This window comes from Ursus maritimus, unplaced genomic scaffold (genome assembly GCF_017311325.1).
Source record: "Ursus maritimus isolate PB19 unplaced genomic scaffold, ASM1731132v1 scaffold_23, whole genome shotgun sequence".
Taxonomy (NCBI): Eukaryota; Metazoa; Chordata; class Mammalia; order Carnivora; family Ursidae; genus Ursus; species Ursus maritimus.
In genome coordinates this window covers 35949827-35972421 of record NW_024424786.1, presented here as the reverse complement: position 1 = coordinate 35972421, position 22595 = coordinate 35949827, and the positions used below count along the sequence as shown (strand labels likewise).

Genomic DNA, 22595 nt, shown 5'->3' with positions numbered 1-22595 from the left:
GGGGGGGGGGGGAATACTGGGCCTGTGAGGCCATTTAGGGGAACCCGCAGCCCACCATCAAGGCCCTCCATCAGGACTGACTTTGGTCAAGGTCGTACCAGGCTCAGGTCTGTCGCTTTCGGATTTTAATTTGATTTGCCTTTGTAGATTCTTGGGCCGCCCCGCCCGCCAGTGCTGGCCTGAAGATGCTGCTCCCGGTGCCGACTTTTGAGGGTGAGAGCTTGTGTCACTTTCGTGTTTGTCTTTTCTCTGATGGGACCTGGAAGAGGGTAGGCGGAGATGTAGGCGGGTTCTTCTGCTTCCTCTCCTCTATTCACTCGCTCAGTAAATATGTATGGCGGGCGTGCTATATGCCAAGAAGTGTTGTAAACCCGCGGGATATAGCAGAGAACAAGGAGACCCACAAAAGTCCCTGCTGTCATGGAGCAACTGTGTCATGGGGTATCTCCCCTATGGCCGCCTGTGTGGCGCTGGTCCACCCCCAGCCAGGCATATTGCCATAGAATTTGAACTTCCGATGTTCTCTCTAAAGGATGTTACATGTATGCGGTCATAGAACTATGGGCGAAGGGCACTAATTCGTTGAATATAAACGTTACGATAAACCACAATTTTCTAAGTATAACTTACTGTGTCTTTATTGGAAATCTTTAAAAAAGAAACAAAAACAAGCAAACACAAAAATACGAAAGTGTCCTTGAGCTCTGAGGGTTTTATTTTCTACACGAAATTGTGAAACTACTGAATGCTCCGGAAGTCCATATGGACTTGGAGGTGAGAGAAAGCCTCACTAAATTTCTCTGTAGCTTCTTGTAGAAACTGGAGGAGAGCAGGGGACAGTTGCTATGACCTTGTTAGCCCATTAATAATTTGGTATTTCCTTGAAGGCTTCTGTTTTATATTTGACTCCATGATAAAGCTGTGCCTGTTTTACCATAGACATGTTTAAATGACTTAGAAGTTAATAATTTTTTCCCCAACTTACTTGTCATAATGTCCGATATGAAAAAGATGTACCGTGTCTGGCCTGCATTTCAACCCCACCCCCAACACAGCAAGCTGTTGCACTTTGTAGGAAATGTACAGGTGTCAGCAGTAAAAAAGACGTAGATCAAAGGATCCCTAGGTTGTAGGTTTCCTAACAAGAACGTGGCAGAGCAGAAGATATTTTCATGTACAATGTCGTGTTCTTTCCACCACCTCCATTAACATCCAGAGAGGCTATGTAGTATTTAAAAAAAAAAAAAAAGTCATACTGTCTGGCTTTGCTGTTTTCACTGGATGGCCTAGACCAGATTATAAAATGTCTCTAGGCCTCAGGTTCCTCTTTTATAAAATGGAGATTTAAAATAGTACTTGCCTAATGTTCTGTTTCTTGAGCAAGGTGACCATTAAGGTGGGTGTGTTTATCCCTTCACTTCGTGATAATTTGCTGAGCTTTACATTTTTTATTTGGCCCTTTGATCATGTGTGTTAAACTTTAAGAGGTTCAACATTTTTAAAAAGGGAAGCCTTAAAAAATTACCAAGGTTATAAAGTTGTTTTAAAGATTAAATGAGATACTGCACGTAAAGCATTCAGCTCAATGTACTTAGTAAACATTGAAAAAAAAAAAAGTAGCCAGTGTTATGTGTGACAGTCTTAATCTCTGTACCTTCCCAAATGGTCTTTTTTCTAGTGTTAGGCAGAGTGCATTTCATTTGAACGTTAAAACTTTGTTATCTTCAAAGGTTCAGAAACGTCTTAATACTTGTCATAACCAAAAGATTCCGGTGTCAATAAAAAAGCACCCACAGGAAAAACCTAATATCCTTTTGAAATTATTTTTTCAGTGGTAACTTTATGACTTCCACTTGATTGGTATAAATCTTTCTAGGAAGAACATGGATCCTTTGAGATGTGTGGTTTTATTTATTCTTGGTTGTTGGTGCTCCTTCTAGATGTTTCCATTCCTGAAAAGCCCAAGCTTAGATTTGTTGAAAGGGTACCACTTGTGCCAAAAGTGAGAAGAGAACCTAAGAACTTGAGGGACATCCGGGGACCTTCTACTGAAGCTACCGAGTTCACAGAAGGCAGTTTTGCAATCTTGGTAAGTGAGTTCAGTGTCCAGCAGCTACAGGATGGAAGCCAAGGATTAGCAGAATCTCATGCTCTTGGAGTTCTCATCCTCCACGAGTTTTATTAGAACTGCCACCATTTGCTCTTTAAACTGCTGTTCACTACCCGGTAAACATTTGAGTTGTGTATCTTCTTCATGTCGAGTGAAAATAATGCAAAAACAGGAGAAGGAAGGCTACCTAATTGGCCCCTGTAATCAGACTATAAAATCCTCTCAGGCCTCTGGTGAAAATAAAACTATCCATGACTTGGGATGTGGGACAGCTCTTTCCTTCCTCATCGAGTAGCTTCCATAGAGACTTAATGTCAGTAGCTGCACAAATGGGTGTGGACTAGGATTGATTTCCCATCAGGCAACCAGAGTGATATTTTACAGTCCTTCCCACAGCTTGCTAGGCAGCCTCTGACGGCCTCTCACAACCTCATGTCCATGCCCTGTCCCTCACTCTACTCCAGCCACTCTGCTTCTGCTCAGACTCACCAAGCCATTCCTCTGCCTTCAGCCGTTGTGGTTCCCCTTGGCTAGTTCCTATCCTTCTGGTCTCAGCTTTAAATATCACCTCCTCGGGACGCCTGGGTGGCTCAGTTGGTTATGCATCTTCCTTCAGCTCAGGTCATGATCCCAGGGTCCTGGGATCAAGTCCCACATTGGGGTCTCTGCTCAGCAGAGTCAGCTGCTCCCCTTGCTGTGCGCTCTCTGACAAATAAATAAAATCTTTTTAAAAATAAATAAATAAATATCACCTCCTCGAAGAGGCCTTCCCTGGTTATCCATTGAAATGGGTCCACCTTGTTTTCATTTATTACTGTACCCTAGAGTTTTCCCCATGGTACTTATTAGAACTTTTTATGTTTATGTATATCATTGAAGCTACAGTTACTGTAAAAGAGCATATGAAAGATAACTAAGTCCCTACGTATTTCTAATTGTTCATCCACTTTTAGGCACTGGGTGGCGGTTACCTCCATTGGGGCCATTTTGAAATGATGCGCCTGACAATCAACCGCTCTATGGACCCCAAGAACATGTTTGCTTTATGGAGAGTACCAGCCCCTTTCAAGCCCATCACCCGCAAGGGTATGGGACACCGCATGGGGGGAGGCAAAGGTGCCATTGATCACTACGTGACTCCCGTGAAGGCTGGCCGTCTCATAGTAGAGGTGGGTGGGCGTTGTGAATTCAAAGAGGTACAAGGTTTCCTCGACCAGGTTGCCCACAAGCTGCCCTTCCCAGCAAAGGCCGTGAGCCGTGAGACTCTAGAGAAGATGCGGAAAGATCAAGAGGAACGGGAACAGAACAACCAAAACCCCTGGACCTTTGAGCGCATAGCCACTGCCAACATGCTGGGGATCCGGAAAGTCCTGAGCCCATATGACTTGACGCAGAAGGGGCGGTACTGGGGCAAGTTCTACATGCCTGAACGTGTGTAGTGAGGATGGAGACGGATGTACAAAGGCTACCGGGAGAAAGAATCTACGTTTTTATTTCCCTCAGCCTATCCTTACAGTCTTAGGTGCCTCTCATATCTAACCAAGGAGCAGTATGTGAGTAAGTGATTTCTGAAAAATTGTGTAGTATCTGTTGATTTTTTAAGTGCATCATATTTACATCAAATAAAGTTTGAGTATCACCTCAGGATGTAGCTTCTCATTGGTCACTCCTAATCCTTAAATGATTATGAAGCGGCTTCAGTGACTGTTAGGGGGTCCACTTCTCCCCAGCTATAAGATGAATGTCTTCAGGGCTGAAACAAATGCTTCCGTCTCCCACCTCTGGTGTAAGTTGGATTTAATATCTGCACAGGTTTCCCTGCTGTCAAAGTTTGCTTCACATCGCTTCACTTTTACCAAAGAGCTACATTAGTACCTGTTTTTCTCAAACTGAAAGAAATCTGAAGATTTTCTCTTAATGGTAATTCTTCACTGTACATCATTTCAGTTTAGGAACGCTCTGCTTTTGGACAGTGGGGAATTCTGTACTGTTATAGTACGGGGGCTAGTTGCTGTATTTCCTAGTTACAAGCGCTTTTGGAAAAGCAAAAAAACAGCGGTACATACATTCATTGAACAGATATTTATTTATGTGCAGCTACCCATCTCTCAATCTTGGAAGGCAGAGGGGGATGTTGGACAATATGGTAACACATATCCTTGCCTTTTAATGCAAGGAACAGATAAACAAGTTGAAGTTGTCTGGCCTTTCCTAGGTCTGAAATCCTCTGAGGAGGGCGAGTGTCTGGCTCTACCTTCGTGTCCCTGCAGGTTCTAGTACGGTGGGGTGGGCCGCACGGCACTCAACTAGTTACTGTTGGAGGAATACAGGCCCCACGTGTTTCAAATCCCCCTGGTTCCGCCTTCCTGTCTTTAACAAGATTCAACTCTTCCAGAGCTAGCCAGCAGTTTTCTATCCCCTATCCAAACTGAAAGAAATACAAATGGATAGAAATAGTAAACCATTTGCTTTTGAAAGTGGGTAGAAAACAGCACATGACTTGAAGTGTCAGCTTTTTTTTTTCAATCCCACCTTCTTAAAAAGATGTCCAGCAAAGAAAGTAATCTACTTTCCAGAAGTACAAATATATCTACAGTTACATGGTCCTCAAAGTCGTACATGGTGGTTCTTAATGTATTTTTAGTGAAGCTCCTGTAACATAATTACTAAATTCTACTAGAACACATCTGAACCTTGAATTGGGGCCATTGTCTGGGACCGTCTTATACGCAATTGCTGGCCAACAAAATCAGTGTCAGGTAGCAACACGAACCATGTAAGTAAAAGATGATGCAAGTGGTAGCCTCCTGTCACCTTTCTGACCTGACCTCTCATCTCTGTTACGGTTCATAAAGCCTGGTGCTGATGATTGTTAGGAGTTCAGTCATGGTATAAACCTGTTTCTTTTGTTTGGGGTCCACGTTGAGTTACCCACAATCCTGGGGCCAGCCAATCTTTGCAGAGTGAGAGACTGTCAACTCCGTCACCACCCATAAAAAAGGACTTTCTATGTCACAGTAATGGGAGGCCTGTCGTATTTTTGCATAAGTGAATCCGGTCCTCCCCGGGTATTTGCACACAGCCTCTGACACTAACAAACCCATTTACCACTGATACATTAAAAGGTTTCAGAGTAAAACCCATGGATTCAACAGTGAGCAGAAATCAGAGCTGAATTACAGGTAGTTAAGTCAACTGCTATTGACCATCTGTAAGCGGCAGGCACTGTGCTAAGCACTGGGGACGCTGCTGTGAGCAAGACATGCATGGCGCCTATGCTTAGACCCTCTTCACTTCAGACTATTAGACCCTGCAGGAGGAAGCAGATGGAGGGCTGCTCAAAGATGAGACCTACAAGAACCTGCAGAGCAGACCTAACAAGGGCCTGGTGCTGATCAGAGAGAAAACGAAATGCTGCTGAGCGGGGTGCGCTCCAATGCCTGCCCAGCACGTGCTCTGTACCCCGCAGCCCCTCCCTGACACCATCTTCCTAACCAGCTACATGTTGCTGTGCAAACCGGTCCTGCAGCCCTGCCCCCCACCCAGCTGCGCACTGTCACAAGTCTACTTCACATAACTCTTAGTAGGTGGGTGATGGACCCCTGTGTCACAGGCTCATAATGGAAAGAGGAGTAGCGGTTGAGGAGTCTGCAGTGGAGAAGGGACGGCACCACAGAAGGAGGACGAGTAAAAATGCCGGCCGGGGCTCCGTCGGTGAGGACTACAGGAGGTAAGGGAGGGGGAAGAAAACCACAGGTTATACCACAGGATGTTCCAAGCCGGGATCACCAAGTCCTTCCTCTGCAGGGGCAAGGGGTCTGCTCAGCGAGTCGGCACGAACTTGCCCTAACCCTCAAAGGGAGGAAGTTAATTTACTCTGGGTGTACTGGCTGGCTCTCTCCTACTAAACAGTTCAGGGTACTTCCAGGGCAAGAACTAATTCTTTCTCCTTTAGCCATTCCCAGACAGCACCGCCCAAATTTTGCTGCCGGAAATCAGCATCCTTCTACAAGGCATTCTAAACCGAGCATTCTGCTGCCCGCCCTGGTGATGGAACAGACTGCCACCTGCCTCCCCATCTACTGCCAACTCATTATCCACCCAGTTTCCTGTGAAACCTTTTTCCTTCGTTCTCGCCACCCTTTATCTATTCTACCACCTAATCCCACTCAAATCTGAGGAACCCAGCGACCAACAACATATGCCCTAAGGACATAAGAGTTTCAGGTAAGTGACAGAAAAACAAAATGATCTCCCCACAGATGGCTCACCTTTTTCAGGCAAATATGCCCCCAATGGTGGAAGCTAAGATGATCGCAAGGATAATACAGCAGATCATGATCATGATCTTCTTCTGCACATCCGGACAAGGAAAGAAAGAGCACGTGAGAAGCCACGTCACGGTGCAGAGTTGCAAGGGAGGGAAGACAAGTGGATCCGGACATGGAGGAGGATGTGAAGGGCAAGGGAGATGGATCTGGCTTCTAGAACCCAGGATGCTAATAGGAGCGTTGCTTTCAGGCAAGAGAGTCAAAATTAGGTCAACAGCGATCTCGGAGGACGTTTAGTATGTTGTTCTGCCTCCTAGAACCCACCACGTCGGAGTCATGCCACCTCCTCCTGGAGCCAGCCGGGGGGAGCACCTTACACCCGAAACTCAGATACAGTTACACTGCTTTCTTTGAGAGTTAAAGCATTTTCAAAAATTAGACCTTTTGATCCATCGGGTCTGGCACATGGATAAAAAGGATTATAATCCTTTTCCCAAAACCTGAAGAAAAACCGCCACATGGTGGCACCCAACCACTATTTTGCAGGGAAATAGAGCCAAAACTGTTTCTCAATCAATATAAAGTCATTTATTTTTAAATTATCAATAAAATAATCAAGTTTACATTTAAAAAATACAAATGACAAAAAACCCTTCACTTGTATTCCATACTAAGCCCCAAAGCTCAACAAAGGCCTGTGATGAGAGCTCGTCTTCCCTTGTTGCTGGAGCCCGTCCACTGCCTGACTTCATAGCCACGGGAAGAGCGCATCCCCTTGGCTCTGTCTGAGTGCTGAGCTAGGACGGAGTTCGCAGCCTTTGCAAAGGAAGCCAAGGGGTGGTGCCTGGATTAGGTGCTCACCCTATCCTGGAAAGTCAAAGCTGAACTATGAATCAGGGAGACTGGCAGGGAATCTAAGGGGCTCTCCACTGGGTCAGCATAGTCACTACACTTGAAATCATTTCCGGGCTGTTGTTTCCTCCATGACAACAATTGGGGGAGACAAAGAACCTGTCAAGCTCATTAACCTGGTAGCAGGATGAATGACTCCGTAGTCCCTGGTCTCCCCCAACTGACTCAGCCCTGGAGACTCGATCACCCTAAAGGCCACAGGAATGATCTCAAATTGCTGTGGATGTTCTCAGGACAAGCCTCACCTATGCAGCAGTGGGGAGAGGTGCCAAAACTTGTCACACCTTCTGTCTGCTAAGCAGAAAAACTTAATGGGGTCAACTTAGTCCTCACTCCAAAAATCTATGATTGTCCCAATACTCATCCAGAAAACAAGGTTTCTCGATGACACAGACGATCATAGTTCTGTGATTCATTTGCAGATAAGCAAATGTCTCTTACCTAATTTTTAGCCCAGCTCAAGGTTATTTTCTTTTGAGGTTATAATATTCTCCATTTCTAGCTTCCTACTTCCTGAGAGACACGGGCAAATACATACATACGTCTCACACACGTGATTATAAAAATACCTCTGGAATATATGAAATGAGTGACTGAATCCTCGCACCAATCCTCGCATTTCCAGAGCCTGAGACTCAAGCACCTTGTCCCTGGCCCAATTTTAAGTGCCTGGTTATTTTTGGCCTCGAGGCAATGGCTTCACAAAACATCACTCCAATGGAGAACAGCCAGTTTCCAAGAGTCAGAGAGGGAAATACCTCATACCCTCAGCCTTGACAAATGGTAACCTCAGACAACGGGATCATCCTGGTGCCTCCTTGAGTAAACACGAGAGACTACCACATAAAGACTGAAGTTGGCCACCAAGCTGAACATACTAAGAGCTTAATTTAAAATTGAATTTCAAACAAGTCAGCTTCTAAGCCCAACATGACGTCCACCAGTTCCACATATTTTCAGGACATAGGGACAACAAAGTGTGAGGACCGAGACCCTGCCAAGTAAAAGGCTCAAGCCAGGCCTTGTTGTTTCTACATTTGGAAGAATCCCCTTGTGTTGTTAAAGATACTCCCCTAAAAAAATACATTGCAATTTCTGGGAGGAGAATACTCCATGAGGTAGAAAATACAGCACCTTGGGAAGGTTTCAAATGGGCTTTCCAAGGCGCAAGGCATCATCTGACACATTCAGAGGGAACAAAGCGAAGCTGGGTTGGTTCGTACTGTCCGGGACAGAAGGTACTTCAGAGCTGGTGGGGCAGGAGAAGGTTTTGAGGAGAACTCAGGGCTGCATCGGGTAGATTAGCTTCCTCCGGGGCTAAACTGTTTGCTGGGTCAGGTCCAAGGACGGTTACAAGGAAACAAAGGAACAGGTCGCACTCTCTCTCAGGAAGGCCATTCAAACTCGGTTCCCATCTGAAGACAAGGGTGGCCACACCAGGCTGGAGTGAAATCGAGTTCTAAGAGAGGCAGGGGAAGGAGGAGCTGATCAGTGCACAGGATGACGGTGGACAGCGACATTAACACTCAGTCACAAACCTGGAAGGGGGAGAGGGAAGATCAGACATCGCTGCAAAAGGAGAGCAATGGAGCAGTCAACACTAAACCTGAGAAATCCTGCGGACAGACCCAAGACAGGACTGGACCTGGAACTAAATATCCTATCGTGAAAGAAACAAAAAGCCATATTATGAGAGGGAAAAAGAAATCCCTGAGACTTTTATGATCCTTCACACAGGCTGTCATGTTCCCATAGAAGGACTTGCCAAGGGGAGGCACAGTCGTGGCACAAAAGCCCCCGTTCTCTCTACGGGGCCCTCATCAGCCCTTTCCAAAAACAACTGCCAGAACTTGAATCTACTCCATTACTCCCCTACTCCCAACTTCTCTTACACGTGAAAAGAATAAAGAAAAGTTCAGGGGTCATCATGGCTGCTCCATCTTCAGCACTCGGTAGACTTGCACAACTTTCTTAACTTCCCTGAGCTTCAGTTTCACATCTGAACATGGGGACAGTGCTACTACCCTAGAACAGTACCTGGCCCACAACTGGGGAGTCAAAGGAAGACTGTCTTCCCTCCCTCCTGTTCAGAGACCTCTTGCCCTCGGGCCACATGGGACGGAGAGTACTGACTTTATAGGATACAGTAAACAGCCCAACACTGCTCAGCGAGGACACAGCATTTTGGAGATCAGGTAAGTCAACTAAAAACAATATGTTAACTAGTCTCCTCATTTAAAAATGCTCAAGAAGCAGTTGCTGTTTAGTGCTATAATTAGCTGACTTGGAGCCCCTCTGGTCACATGGGAGGAGGAAGAAGGAAGAGGCACACGGAAGCAAAACTAAAGAGAAGGATCAGGTCTGCGTACCAACGTGGAAGTGTGCGTCGAGTACTAAGGACATTTGTATCTATTACCTCAGCAACCCAAGTTCTCTGAATTCATAACCAAGAGAAAATAGAAATGCGAAAAATATAGGTTAGTTATACTGTTCATTATAGTAACACGGAAATCACAAAACTCCAACTTTGGGGAAGTATTAAATAATTGAGAGTATATTCACAATCTTGTCTTGAAAATTAGATTCACAGAGAGATGTTAGTGATGTGGAATGATGCACTGGATTTTTGAACTGGGTCTAAAACCATCAATAAGACGACCTGAAGTCTGTGAAACCATGTCTGAGTGGGTAAACATGCCACAAGGTTATCAGCAATAACATTAAAAATTAATTCTGTTCACCTTCTCTGTGTTTTATAGGTTTTTTGTTAATATTATATCCTATAGTTTATTCAGAAAAGTAATATTTAAGAAGTCACAAAAGTATTAACAGTGCCAATAATTAGATCATTCCCCTCATGCTGCTACTATGCACACGGAGCCCTGACTCAGTGGTCAGCTCTATTTTCACAAGACTTTAAAGAAATTGACAGCCTAAATTTTAAACTCACTCTCCTCCAAGCTTCTCTGGACTTTGTAAACAATGATATGTGACTACCTGGTTTTACAAAGAGAAGCTAAGACGTAAGAAAGAACTCTCCTAGGCCCACCATCAGCTGTGTGTTCAAACTTGGCCCTGTGACTTAACATCTCTTTAAGCCTGAGTGTCTTGGTCTGTAAAATACAGGGAACAACAGTACCTACCTCAAGAAGGTGTTGTGGGGATTCAAGGACGTGTGTAGGAGATGTTCAACACACGCTCTGGCACGACTCGACACTCAGAACTGTTAACTGCTGTATCATTCACGATCCAACCCGTTAGCCACAAACAAAGCCCCACCACCCCAAACCCCAATCCAAAGCTTTCTTGACACTAAAAAGGATGTGGAAAGCAAAGCCCAACATGCAGCAAGAATTCAGAAGGTGACCCCCAGACCCAGGACATAGACTGTACCTAATTAGGAACGTGCTTCCCGAGCAAAGGGAGTGACGTGTAGTGCTCAGATGTGCCAGAACAGATGACAGCACACAGTGTAAGACAAAGAGCTGAGACAGAGTCCCCAGGAGAGGAACCAACGGAGCCCGGCCCAGAAGAGAACCTTCCCCAAGGCCAGAAGCCCAGAAGAGTATTCGAAGAAGATGAAAGAAGGCACAGGCGATAGAAAGTCTGGAAGAGCTCAGTGTGTCCAAGGGAGGCGCACTGCCATGTGAAATCCCAAGCCAATTTCTCAAGAGGGAGCCAATCCAGAGTCCCCGAGAACCTTCCATTTACTTACATTTCAGTGCAGCAGCCACTCGGGCCGCCATTACTTCAGCCCAACGGAAAGTCCGATAATCAACGCTAAAATGCCCAGCAACACCACTACTACCACAATGATAATTATCAATTTCTGGAGAGGATAAGAGAAACAAAACAAATCATTATTACAAACAACCGAAAAACAACAATCCATCCGAAACCCAACCCCTCTCACGTCTACATTGAAAGACTCTTATCAACCCAAGTAAGACTTCAGCTCTACATAAACACATTGTTAGGCTATTTCATGGTTCTTGAATGCCTTCCCGGCTAGCAAGGCCAGCAGATGGAAATATGGAGCTTCTGTGGGCTCTCAGCTCACACTTCAGTCTTGCGTGTGTGGACAGATAAAAAAGCAACCATCAAAGGGTCTCCAAGCAGCAACAGGCCAAGGTGTCAAGTGACCAATTTTTCCTTTTCTAGAAGAAGTGTATGTTTTTGAATAGTCCTAATTTCAAACTTCTGTCTGTCTCTCCCCTAAAGCACACACCCACCCTTCAGACCCAGTCCAGTGACTGGGGATCAGAAAGCGGGATTGCGGTCCTCCTGTGAGCCAGCCTGGATTCATCAGGTAAAATAACTTCTCAGCTCCTTGAATCCCAAAGAAGCAATGGATACAGTTGGAAGAAAATCAAAGAACTGAAGAACAAAAGTATCAGCGCCCAGGCGAAGCAGTCAGAGAAGAACAGTCTACAAGGCACGAGCCCCCCGAGCTAGCTACCACCATGGGCAGAGAGGCTTACAAGTCCTCAAGCGACGGGGGCACCGGAAAAGGGGTAAATATGCTGGTGTGGGGGAAAGAGCATGATTGGAATGTGAATTTGAATCCCACTCCTATACTTACTAGGTGCCCTGAAGCCAGTTACTTAACCTCTGACCCTCAGCTGTTCCACCTGTAAGTAGGAATAACAGGTGCTCCGTAAGATAGGAGGTGATGTTGCATGGAGATCAGCACAGCGCTGGGTTCGCAGTAGAGGAAAGGGGGGTGGGCTTGGTTAATGGAGTGGAAGAGAGTGAACAGGTTTCTGAAGAACAGAGTCAAGTGTAACATCTGAAAGGATCACGAGCTCTGTCCAGGAAAAGTCTAGCAGCAACACTGGGCAACGCATCCAGCCTGCAGAACTGCCTTCAAGGGTGGGTTCTTGGGTAGACAGCTTGTGAGCCAGATCCATGCAAGGCACACCAGGGAAGGGAGGGCAACTACTCTCTGGGAAAGGCTAACGTAGGTGTTGGGATGAGGCCAGGACAGAGAGGGAAGGCATGGGCTCAAGGACATGGGTGGGGAGGACCAGAGAGAGGAGGGACAAGCCAGATCAGCGGAGACTAAGGCGCTCACCCTCCGAGCTTCACTCTGAAACTTGACAGCCTTTTTGGTATCTGCCACGGCCCGCTCCACAAAGCCCACTGACTGGTCCATGTTGTTCTCAATACGGTCAATCATGGCTCCCTTTTCCCGGATGCAAGAGGTGGTGGCAGCAGAAACAGAGACAGGCAGAGGGAAGACAGAAAGAGCGAGAGACAGCAAGCACAATAGACTCTCTTCTCTGAAGGCAGCCGGAGAGTCTCACCTTCCGGGCCTGACCCTGGTACTTCACGGCTCTTTTAGTTTCTTCCTGGGCCTTCTCCACATGGTCCACTGTGTGCATGACATTCAGCTCTATGTTATCTAGCATCTCACCCTGCAAAGAACAGACACCCCCATAAACCCACGCCAGGAGAGTCGGAGCTCACGTGGGGACAGGGCTCCCCGTTATAAACCCCAGTGCGAAGACAAGCACCCAGAAGTCTTCCGTGGGGCATACGATCACATCTTCCACGGGACTACCTCTGGCTCCCCAGTCCGTGGTGGTGGTCACTCACTTGAGCAACACTCGGCAGATTACTTCTCTGGGACAGGCCCTGCACAGAGCTCCTGGAGCTCACTGTCCAGATGCCTGGTAAACACATGTTCTAAGACTGATCCCACCATCACCATCCTGTTTTTAATTAAGCATATGAGGAGAGGAACCAAAATAAGAGTATCTTAGGGCATAACTGGGAGGCCGGGCTCTTCCTGGTCATGCAGACCTGAACCGAGCTCACTTGGCCTGAGGCAAGCTTGCTGCCTCGTGCTTCAGAACAGCACTGGCAAACATCTGCTCCTCCAGCTTCTAAGGTTGGGGGCATCTGCTTTCTCCGAGAGATACTCCCAGGCCCCTTAAGGGACAGACCCTGGGTTTACCTAAGTCCCCTGGTCACGTCTTATATCTACGTGGCTATTACGAGACAGTGGTCTCCTGGCAAGATTCCCAGCCATCTCTCAGCTATTACTTCCCAACGGGGAAGTCTGGTCGCTCCAATTAATTCCGGGCATCTTAGGAGGGGAACACCCCTCACCTACCCAGACCTGCCTCCACCCACCCCGTTGCTTTACGGCACTCTATAAGCAGAGAAAGGCACTTACCCTCACTTGACTCGCAAACCAAGTCCTCAGCAAGGCCGCGAGGAGAGACAAAAGAAGAGCAGGGAGGCAGGCACTTAAGGAATGGTCTTAAAGGCTGGAAGGGACGGAGGAAAGGCACCTGGGCCCTGGGCCGGGGACGGCTGTCGGAAGCCAGCCAAGCAGTGCTCGGGCTTCGGTCAGGTTTTGCAGCCCTTCCACAAAGGGAGCGGTTTTCATCCTTCCCAGGTGGCAGAGTGGCCGGAAGTTCATGGGAACAGCGGTACACTGGGACACCGAGGCGTCTCTGACTGCGTCGTAAGACCCAGCCACCACCTGACCGCGGGGAGCCACCACCACATGCGGGTGACAGACTCACAACGCTGAGCAAGCACGCCCAGGGACAAAATACGCAGTCAAGCCGTGAGTGTTCTGAGCGTTCCTACAAGCCATACCCTACTGTCCTTCACTTTGTTATCTGTGCTTGTTCCTTAGCAAAAGTGCCAAAATCTTTGGAAAAACATACAGAAGAAAAAAAGAAAAATGGGGAAAAAAATTAAAACCTCTGTGAAAGTGAACCCTTCACTGTGAATTGGGGAAATGATCCCGTTTTCAGTGTCACCCGTGAAACGGTTGCTAGCAGGAGACTGTTTTAGGGCATCCTCATTAAGAACCCACATCCCCAATCAGAAGGGAAACAAGAGGGGCTGAGGCGGAAGGAGGAGGGACCTGACTGAGCACATCAAATCCCACGGTAAGACGGGAGGCCAAGCGAGCAGGCAGGAGGACAAGGCTGAGACGGCACCCGGAGGGCGTTCCTTTCCTGGGGCACTAGGATCCTATTACTCCATCCTGAGATTCCCGATGATTCCTGCACTGCACCTCACGCGACTTTCCAGTCCACCCTTCTCAGGAGCGCGTCCTCCCTCTCCCCAGGGTGGTGCCCACTGCCGGTTACCTGATTCTCCACCAGCATGGCGATGTCCATAAACATGTCATGAAGCTCCTTGATGCTGCTCTCCAGCCGCACAATGTCCTTGTGCCGCCCCTCGATCTCACTGAGCGCTTGCTTGGAAATCTGAGAGTCAATGATCTACGACAGGCCACACAAAGACCAACCATCAGCCAGTACCCCTGCCACAGCCCCCACTCCCACTCCGGCCACGCCCCTGCCTCCCTCCCCCACTCCCTCCCTGCACCTGCAGCCCTGCCCTCACCAACCACACGGAGCTCCACGGCAGCCTCCCCTCCCCATGAGAGGGGCGCGCATCCCAGCCCCCCGACACTCACCCCAGAAGTGAAGATGGCAGGGTTCCCACTCTCCAGCATCTCCTCCAGCTCCTCATCGGTGGTCTTTTTGCCGGCTTTACAACAAAAGAAACAGAGCATCAAATACAAGACCACAGTGCACCCATTCAAAAGTTCCCTGAAAAGGGCGTCTGGGTGGCACAGTAGGTTACGTGTCAGCCTTCGACTCGGGTCATGATCCCAGAGTCCCAGGATCAAGCCCTGCATCGGGCTCCCTGCTCAGAGGGGAGCCTGCTTCTACTCTCCTCCCAGCTCGTGCTCGCTTGTGCCCTATGTTGCTGTACTCTGTCTCTCTCTCTCTCAAATAAATAAAATCTTTACAAAAACGAAAAAGTTCCCTGAAAACCAGGAACACGGTAACTTCACTCTCAAGACCGTGGTCTTTGTAACGCAGCCCCAAGAACTCCTGATACATCTTGCTTCTGATTTCTCCCCTAATCCAATCCACCCTTTGCATTACAGACAGTTACCTTCCTGAAGCATGTATCTGACCACATCCCTTCCCAGCTCAGAAAGCTGCCCGCCCCACTCACTGTACCTTGGAGGACCAGGAGCCAGTTCCTGGGTGAGCCCTCCCTCCTCCACCGAACCCCACACTGCTCTTCCCAAGGGCCCCTCTTCCCAGGCTGCACAGGGGAGCACTCCTAAACACACTTGCTTTCCTCTGACACCTTCCTGGTTCACACGCTTCCTCCACGGAGAGCCCTTGGCACCTGCAGTGCCCCGAGTCCCCAAAGGGCACATCTGTCAGAATCAGTCTCTTCCTCACAGCACCCAGGGCCATACTATAATTTCCTAAATGTTCTTTGGTGTCAAATACACAAAAAATGTCGTGAGTCCCCAGGAGGGCAACTGTCAGCAAGTGCCTCCCCTCTGTGTGAGGAAATGCTGGCGCCCACAGGAACCAAACCACCAGGGCCCAACAAGCATCGCGCCACCTTGCAGCCCACGCCAGGGCACCAGGTGCGCCAGTGCCCTAAGGCCTCTCCTGGGCTTGGGTGCAAATGCAGGCGCAAGGCCAAGCAGGGGTGCTGCTGCTCGCTCCCCCAGTTCTCTGGACTTGGGAAAGACAGCCCCACGGCAGGGAAAGGCGAAGGGGTGCGCGCCGAACCTCAAACACATACTGATTTCGAGCTGCCGCTGGATTCGCCCTTTACTGCGTTCGCGGAAGTCCACCTGAGCCTCGTTGTATTTGGTCATCACCTCCACGAACTTCCGGGACAGGACGGAGTGCTGTGGGAACCATGCCAAGTGCAGTGAGCCCCCAGGAGCGGAAGGCCCAGGAGCCCGCACTGCTGTCGAGCCTGCACCCGCGGCCCCACACGGCCCAGTCTGCGGCAGCACTGGACTCGGAAGCAGAAGACCACGTATGAGACTCAGCTTTCTGCTCTCCTAACTTCAGGAGAGTCTGCTGACCTTCTCAAGACATGTGTTTAGCACCTGTTTCCCTGCCCTGCTGACCTCACATGGTAATCCTGAGGCCAAACGAGAGCCCTGTATCCACACGACTAGCTGCGTTTTTCTGGCACAACCCTTGGCTTGCTTTCTAAAGCGGCCAGACTCCCTCCCAAATCCAACACCTGCCAAAATGCTTGAGTTCTAACCCAACCTGACCTCCCGAACTCCCCTTGCTTGTAACTCAGTGCATTCACTCAACAGTCCCATGTGCCTGCACTCAAATCTTCACCATGATTTTTATTCCTTGCCCACCTCTCCACATCAAGGCCTACTGGCTTCTCCTTTGCAAAATCACCAGTATCTGTACCCTTTTCAAACCCGTTAGCAGCATGCATGTTCAGACCAAAGTCATTGCAAAAGCCCAGCAAGAGACCCACCTGCCTCTTGTCCCTCCCCTGCTCTGGTTCAGCGTTTGGGAGGCCCCCAGACTATCTCCTAACAGATGCAAGCTGAAGTAAATGCGCACAGGCTACCTGATCGTATCTGGGTTCCCCAGACAGGTATTCAAAGATCTCTGGAGTACAGCACTACATTCTTGACCAAAATTCAATTACCACTACCCCACTTTTCTCTCCAGACAGGCTATTCTCTCCATGCCAGCCCCTCACCCCTGCCCCATCCCCATCACTACCACTATCACTACTAACACACCTCCCACTCCTGTCCCCATGCCTCTTAGGGGAACCTCTCTACCCCTGAGCCTGTCCATGTTGCCACTCTTGCCCATCTAAGGCCCAGCCCCCAATTTTTCCTGAGCTCTGCGACTGCTGAGAGCCCCGTGCACTTCACTGACTCTTCCTACACTGCTCTCCCGTTGGGTCCTATGTGATAGCTTCCTTATGCCACTTGAACATGACTGCCAGTTCTCTGAGCTCATGGATCATATCTTTGATGACCGCCAGACAGCCTAAGTCCAACTGGACAACTAATGACCACAATCTTCAGAGAGACCTCCGTTTCCTCCCCTGTAAAACAGGAGGCACACTAATTCTGAAGCTGTGCCCTAGGGGGACCTTGGGAAATTCTTCAGGGGCCTCCTTAGAGAAGCAGAGGGTGACGGAGGGGCCAAAAGGGCTGGACTCTGGCCCCTCTCCTGCGTCAGCCGGGGCAGCTGTCCTTTACCAGTTCTTCCTAATGAGTCCAAATAAGAATTGTTCTTTAAAAAAGAAAAAAAAAAAAAAAAAAAAGACTCCACAACTAAAAACAAAAAAAACAAAGAAAAAATTAAGACTGGACAAAATGACAGTTAGACCAGGGCAAATCTTACCTGGGATTTCCGAATCCGAAGGTCTGCCGACGACCGGACCTCATCCTCCTCGATGTGCCTCTCCATACCTGCGGAGCAGAGCAAGGTTATTCCAGCAACACTACCACTCCTCTCCTCCAAGCAGCACAGCTCAGTACAAGGCTCCCCACATGCCCTCTCACACCCAGCCCGTGCAGAGAGACACCAGCATCTACGATCGCGACGCGTCAGCTCACAAGGGAGCCGCGGGCCTCGTGTTGCACACCCTTTACTGTACCGGGTCTTGTCTGGCTGTATCTTAGCACAGCAGCCGACAGCAAGAATCTCCGTCACTCGCTAGCTGTGTGGCTTTGGGAAGGCCACGTCACCTTAGTGTTCCTGTTCCCTCATCTGTAGAACGGAGCACGGACAGCACCTCCCTCCACCACCCACGAGAGCCGTGAATGAGAACGCACACAGTGCTCTGCATGCTCTCACGGCTACCGTTGGAAGCAGCCCCAAACCGCTTCCACCTCTCCATGAACACAGGTACTGTGATCGTTTGGGGGAAAGAAAGGATGAGTGCCGCCTCCACTCTCTGACCAACAGCCTGCATTCCCAACCAACTAGGCAAAAAGGCAGTTGGAACAGAGACCTCCTGGGCCCCAGGGGAACTCAGTCTATGACCTCGGCCTAATGGGACAACTGTCTAAACCGAAGGGGTAATGGGCCCCCCAAGAAATGTCTGCAGACTGAATAATAACACGCTCTGCGTCTAGATTGCTCTGGCATTACTGTTCACACGGACGTAGGGCTGGGAAACGGGCCCCGTAAGAGAAAAGTCAAGGGACGGAGTTAAAGCACCGAGTCACACAACGACTCGGCAGCCGGCAGCACACTTCGGTTCTGCACTCTTCCAACTGCAGTCCTGCCTCCAGGACCCGCAAAATTCGGGGCAGTGCCCAAACCACAAGCCACGATGGGACGAGTGTATCATCTGGGTGAGCTTCGGTCCAGAAGAGCTGGGCCCCGCGGATGTGAGATGGGTGGTGGGGGGCTGGCTTGTTCCCCTTGCTCCCTTCTTACTCTTTAGTTTGTTCCGGACGTTGTTGGCCCTTTTCTTGATCTCGGTCGTGAGCTGCTCTAGGTCGTCCTTGGTTTCTGGGTAAACAAAGGCAAGCAGAATCGGTCAGAGACTAACTGCTTGGTGAGCCTCACCAATCAACAAAGGAGGTGGGAGCTTTCTCAGGTACCCAACATCCATGACAGTATTTATCCTGAGGTGCTCCCCAGACATCTGTCCTTAGAATCACAGACAGCTCCTTTTCCAGGCACCCTGTCCCAGACCTGCAGAATAAAAACACCCACAGCTGGAGCCCTACAATCTGTCTTTTTAACAAGGTTTCCCAATGTTTACAGCACCAATGTCCACAATAGCCAAAATATGGGAAAAGGCCAGATGTCCATTGATGAGTGCATGGATAAAGAAGATGTGTGTATGTATGTGTGTGTATGTATACACACACACGCACAATACACACACACACACACACACACACACACACACACACACACACAATGGAATACTACTCAGCCATCAAAAAGAATGAAATCTTGTCATTTGCAATGACATGGAAGGATCTAGAGCGTATTATGACAAGCAAAATGAGTCAGAGAAAGACAAATACCATATGATTTCACTCATATGTGGAATTTAAGAAACAAAACAGAGAACATAGGTGAAGGGAAGGAAAAATAAGATGAAAACAGAAGAGAGGAAAACCATAAGAGACTCTTAACTCTAGGGAACAAACTGAGGGTTGCTAGAGGGGAGGTAAAGGAGGACACGTGATGGAATGAGCACTGGGTGTTATATGCAACTGAAGAATCACTAAATTCTACCCTGAACCTAATAATACACTATATGTTAACTAACTTTAAGTTGAATTTTTAAAATAAATAGATAAATAAATAAAGCTTTCCCAAGTAATTCTCCGGCACACAAAGTTCTGAGAACCTTGCTTTCAGAGGAAGTCATCTGGTTTACCACGATGGCTTCAGCTCAAAGGTAGGACAGAGTTTCATGGGATTTCTGAGAAAAGGGATGTCAACCAAGGGTCATCAACCTAGATTCAGGCAAATCTTTATAACATACCTACTATGTGCACAATGCTCTTCTAGGATGCATAGAGCAAAGTAAGCACTGGCCACAACTATTCATTCAGAAACCATCCTTCAGCACCTGCTACAAGCTTGGACCTGAGCTAGACACGAAGGCATCAGAGAGAAGATAGAGATCCTGCCTTCAGGGGTTCAGGGGCTACTGGGGGACAAGGGACAAATAAATCAGTTGTTCTAATGTGCAGTGTGTGGTAAGGTGTGAGTTCTGGTCAAGGTGTGCACAGGTTGGTGATGAAGAGCCCCTAGAACAGCCTGGAGGGATCTGGAATCGCTTCTAAAGACAGATGATGGTAAGACCACGTCTTGACGAAGGAGGGAGTGTTAACCAGGCAGAAAAGGAGATGAAGAGCGGACTCTCTGGGAGAAGGGACGATACATAAAAGACATGAGGAGACAAGAATTATTTGGGGAAGAGCCAAAGTTCAGTCTGGCTGAAGTGTGGATGACATGGGGGAGGGTGGCAGGAGGAAAGGGTGGGCAGGCACGTGTCCAAGACAATTCCCATAGGCTCCGCTGAAACGTGCCAGCTTTATCCTTCAGGTACTAGGGGCCCCTGAACAATTCAGAGCAAAATGATAGTGTCTGGCTCATTCCTTGTCCTTAAGGAACCTAAAATACAGCCCAAAACCCCACTCTAAAAATGTGAAAAGGTTTGCCGAGGTGGCAGTAACACATGGGAGTCCTGGGATAGGAGGGATTGAAGGGAACGTGACCCATTCTGGAACACTTCATGGAAAAAAGATGGCCTTGATCTAGCAGGATCTGGATGGGGGAGGGGGGAATAGCACACGCAAAGTGACAGCCGAGGGTCGGAGACGAGGGACGTGAGAAGCAGTCAGCATTGGGGCGCCTGGGTGGCACAGCGGTTAAGCGCCTGCCTTCGGCTCAGGGCGTGATCCCGGCATTCTGGGATCGAGCCCCACATCAGGCTCCTCTGCTGGGAGCCTGCTCTTCCTCTCCCACTCCCCCTGCTTGTGTTCCCTCTCTCGCTGGCTGTCTCTATCTCTGTCAAATAAGTAAATAAAATCTTAAAAAAAAAAAAAAAGAAGCAGTCAGCATTACTGCCAGTCGTGAGAGGGACGGGACGGGAAGGAGAGGAGAGCGTGGCCACATGGAGTCCGCGGGACCATGAAGAGGAGAGCTGGCTGCGCTGGGAGCGTGAGCTGAGGCAGGGAAGGGAGAATGGAGAGGACCCGACGTGTACACAGCGTGTGCACACCCCCTGCTGCCCACAGGAGGGAGGAAAACTGGCTCAGCCCCAACGCCGAGGGTCATCGCTGCGCAACTCAGCTCCACGTCAACACTCACTTGGCTCTGGAATGGGCGCGGACAGGATGATACTGTAGAGTTTCTTTGCCTCTTCCACGTGCTCTGAGATCTTGTCGATGTTTTGCCGAGTTTCCTCAATCTAGAATCACAAAGACAACAGCCTTTGTTGGGAGAGGAAGAACGTGTCCACAGCTGAGATAAAAGCTTAGCAGAGCTCCCTGGTGAAAGCCGCCCACCTTCTGGGTTTGTGGGACAACAGGAGGACTAAAAAGTCTTCTGCTGCCGAGTAATGCCCTTCGCATGGCCAGATAAACTAGCGTCCAGAGCAGTCACCGAAAACCCACACGCCCTGCTCCCTGAGAAGAACACATCCGCCCACCTGGGACGGGAGGCCACGGACCAGAATCAAGACGAGCCAGGAAAACCCATGAAGTCGAGTCGGAGGGCAGGGCCAGTAAACCCTATCAGGCAGACCTGTCAGCAATCCCCGGAATGAGAGCAGCAGAGGGGAAGGATGGGAGAGAGGAGAAAGGGAAGAAGGAAAGAACAGCAGTGAACAGCAGAGAACAAACGTAGAGAGCAAAAATAAAGAAGAGAGAGAGGGAGACTAATAAGCATTGCCCACTAGGAGACGCCGGAGCTTCCCTTGGACATGTGTTCTGCTGGGTTCCCCCGATGATCGGCCACAGACCATTTCTGCACCTGTCTGAGGTTCCTGATTATGCAAGGGGTGCATGATAAAATATCTCCAGCAGCACTTCATTCCCAGATAGAACCGCATCACAAGACACCGCTGTGCGAGCACTCAGGGCTGCCTCGGTGCCGTCCTGCAAGGCACCGTGACCCCTGCTGATGCGGGAGCCCCACAGAGCCCTCAGTGCCCACCAGGTCTCGATGCCGCACTTCCAGAAGGATGGGCTTGTCAACACTGCAGCGATTAACAGACAAATCTTGTAAAATACCGTCCAGCAGGATCTTAACATCAGGGATGCAATAAAATACAACTTGGCGTCCAGCATGCTTTTCTTCCAGCAAATAATTCACTTGTTTTTGAAAACCCGGTCGGAACTCTCCAGATTAAAGAGAACACAGGAAAAATGAAACTTGAGTTCTCTAACTCTCAAGGGAGCACTTCTGCCAGTGGACCGTTATTCACCTAAGGAACCTAAAGGTCATAGAGGTCATAGGTCATGCAGTGGGACGACACTCAAGCAGGGATGTTCAGATGTTGGAGCACCCCAGACTCCGACTGGGATGATTTTTGCATTACTTCTAGGACTTGATCTTTGGCTTTTCCAAACCGTTTAACTTCTAGCAGAATCCCAGACCTTCCCAACGCTAACAAGGGCCTGTGTTACCACCTGTGAACGCTGGCAGGCTCTCGAGGTGTGACCACCTCAGAATCGGGCCCTTGGGTGACCCCAGAAATGGCCACTTTGCCCTTCCCTTCCCCTATCTCTCACATCAAACACTGGCTCCTCTTACAACTCATAAAACACCATTGCATCACACCATGTCCATTTCCATCATGTGACTGTCTTGCCCAAGTAATTCCACCATATCGTACGGGACTGAGAAAGAAGGCTCCCGAGAATAAGATACACGAACCCCTTCAAAAAGGGTTTCACGTATCTTAACACACTGTGAGGCCTTGGATTCCGCATGTTCAACAGATCGGATGTCTTAGAAAATATATTCTGGAAT

The 22595-nt window shown here is 48.8% G+C and overlaps 2 protein-coding genes and 1 long non-coding RNA gene across 5 annotated transcripts in view; 1 reads left to right on the top strand and 2 right to left on the bottom strand.

Annotated features, from left to right (window-relative positions):
* LOC103666165 overlaps positions 1-1932 on the bottom strand; it is a 39544-nt gene extending 37612 nt beyond the window's left edge. Inside the window, exon 1 of the long non-coding RNA XR_569452.2 lies at positions 99-1932. This is a non-coding gene — a long non-coding RNA (uncharacterized LOC103666165). The remainder of the gene's footprint in view (positions 1-98) is intronic.
* The window catches only part of MRPL16 (mitochondrial ribosomal protein L16), a 4152-nt gene extending 398 nt beyond the window's left edge, over positions 1-3754 (top strand). The window contains exons 2-4 of the mRNA XM_040639147.1: positions 148-213; positions 1941-2089; positions 3064-3754. Coding sequence (XP_040495081.1) covers positions 148-213; positions 1941-2089; positions 3064-3549 — 701 coding nt within the window. The 3' untranslated portion in view covers positions 3550-3754. The remainder of the gene's footprint in view (positions 1-147; positions 214-1940; positions 2090-3063) is intronic.
* A 3195-nt stretch (positions 3755-6949) lies between these two features.
* The window catches only part of STX3 (syntaxin 3), a 39758-nt gene continuing 24112 nt past the window's right edge, over positions 6950-22595 (bottom strand). For 2 of the 3 annotated variants that reach the window (XM_040639145.1, XM_008694189.2), the window contains exons 3-11: positions 20931-21030; positions 18528-18602; positions 17484-17551; positions 15883-15991; positions 14741-14814; positions 14409-14543; positions 12600-12710; positions 11009-11122; positions 6950-8831 (exon numbers count right to left, since the gene is read on the bottom strand). In XM_040639145.1, the coding sequence (XP_040495079.1) occupies positions 11039-11122; positions 12600-12710; positions 14409-14543; positions 14741-14814; positions 15883-15991; positions 17484-17551; positions 18528-18602; positions 20931-21030 (756 nt within the window). In that variant the 3' untranslated portion in view covers positions 6950-8831; positions 11009-11038. The remainder of the gene's footprint in view (positions 8832-11008; positions 11123-12599; positions 12711-14408; positions 14544-14740; positions 14815-15882; positions 15992-17483; positions 17552-18527; positions 18603-20930; positions 21031-22595) is intronic. The other variant, XM_040639146.1, reaches the window with a different exon arrangement.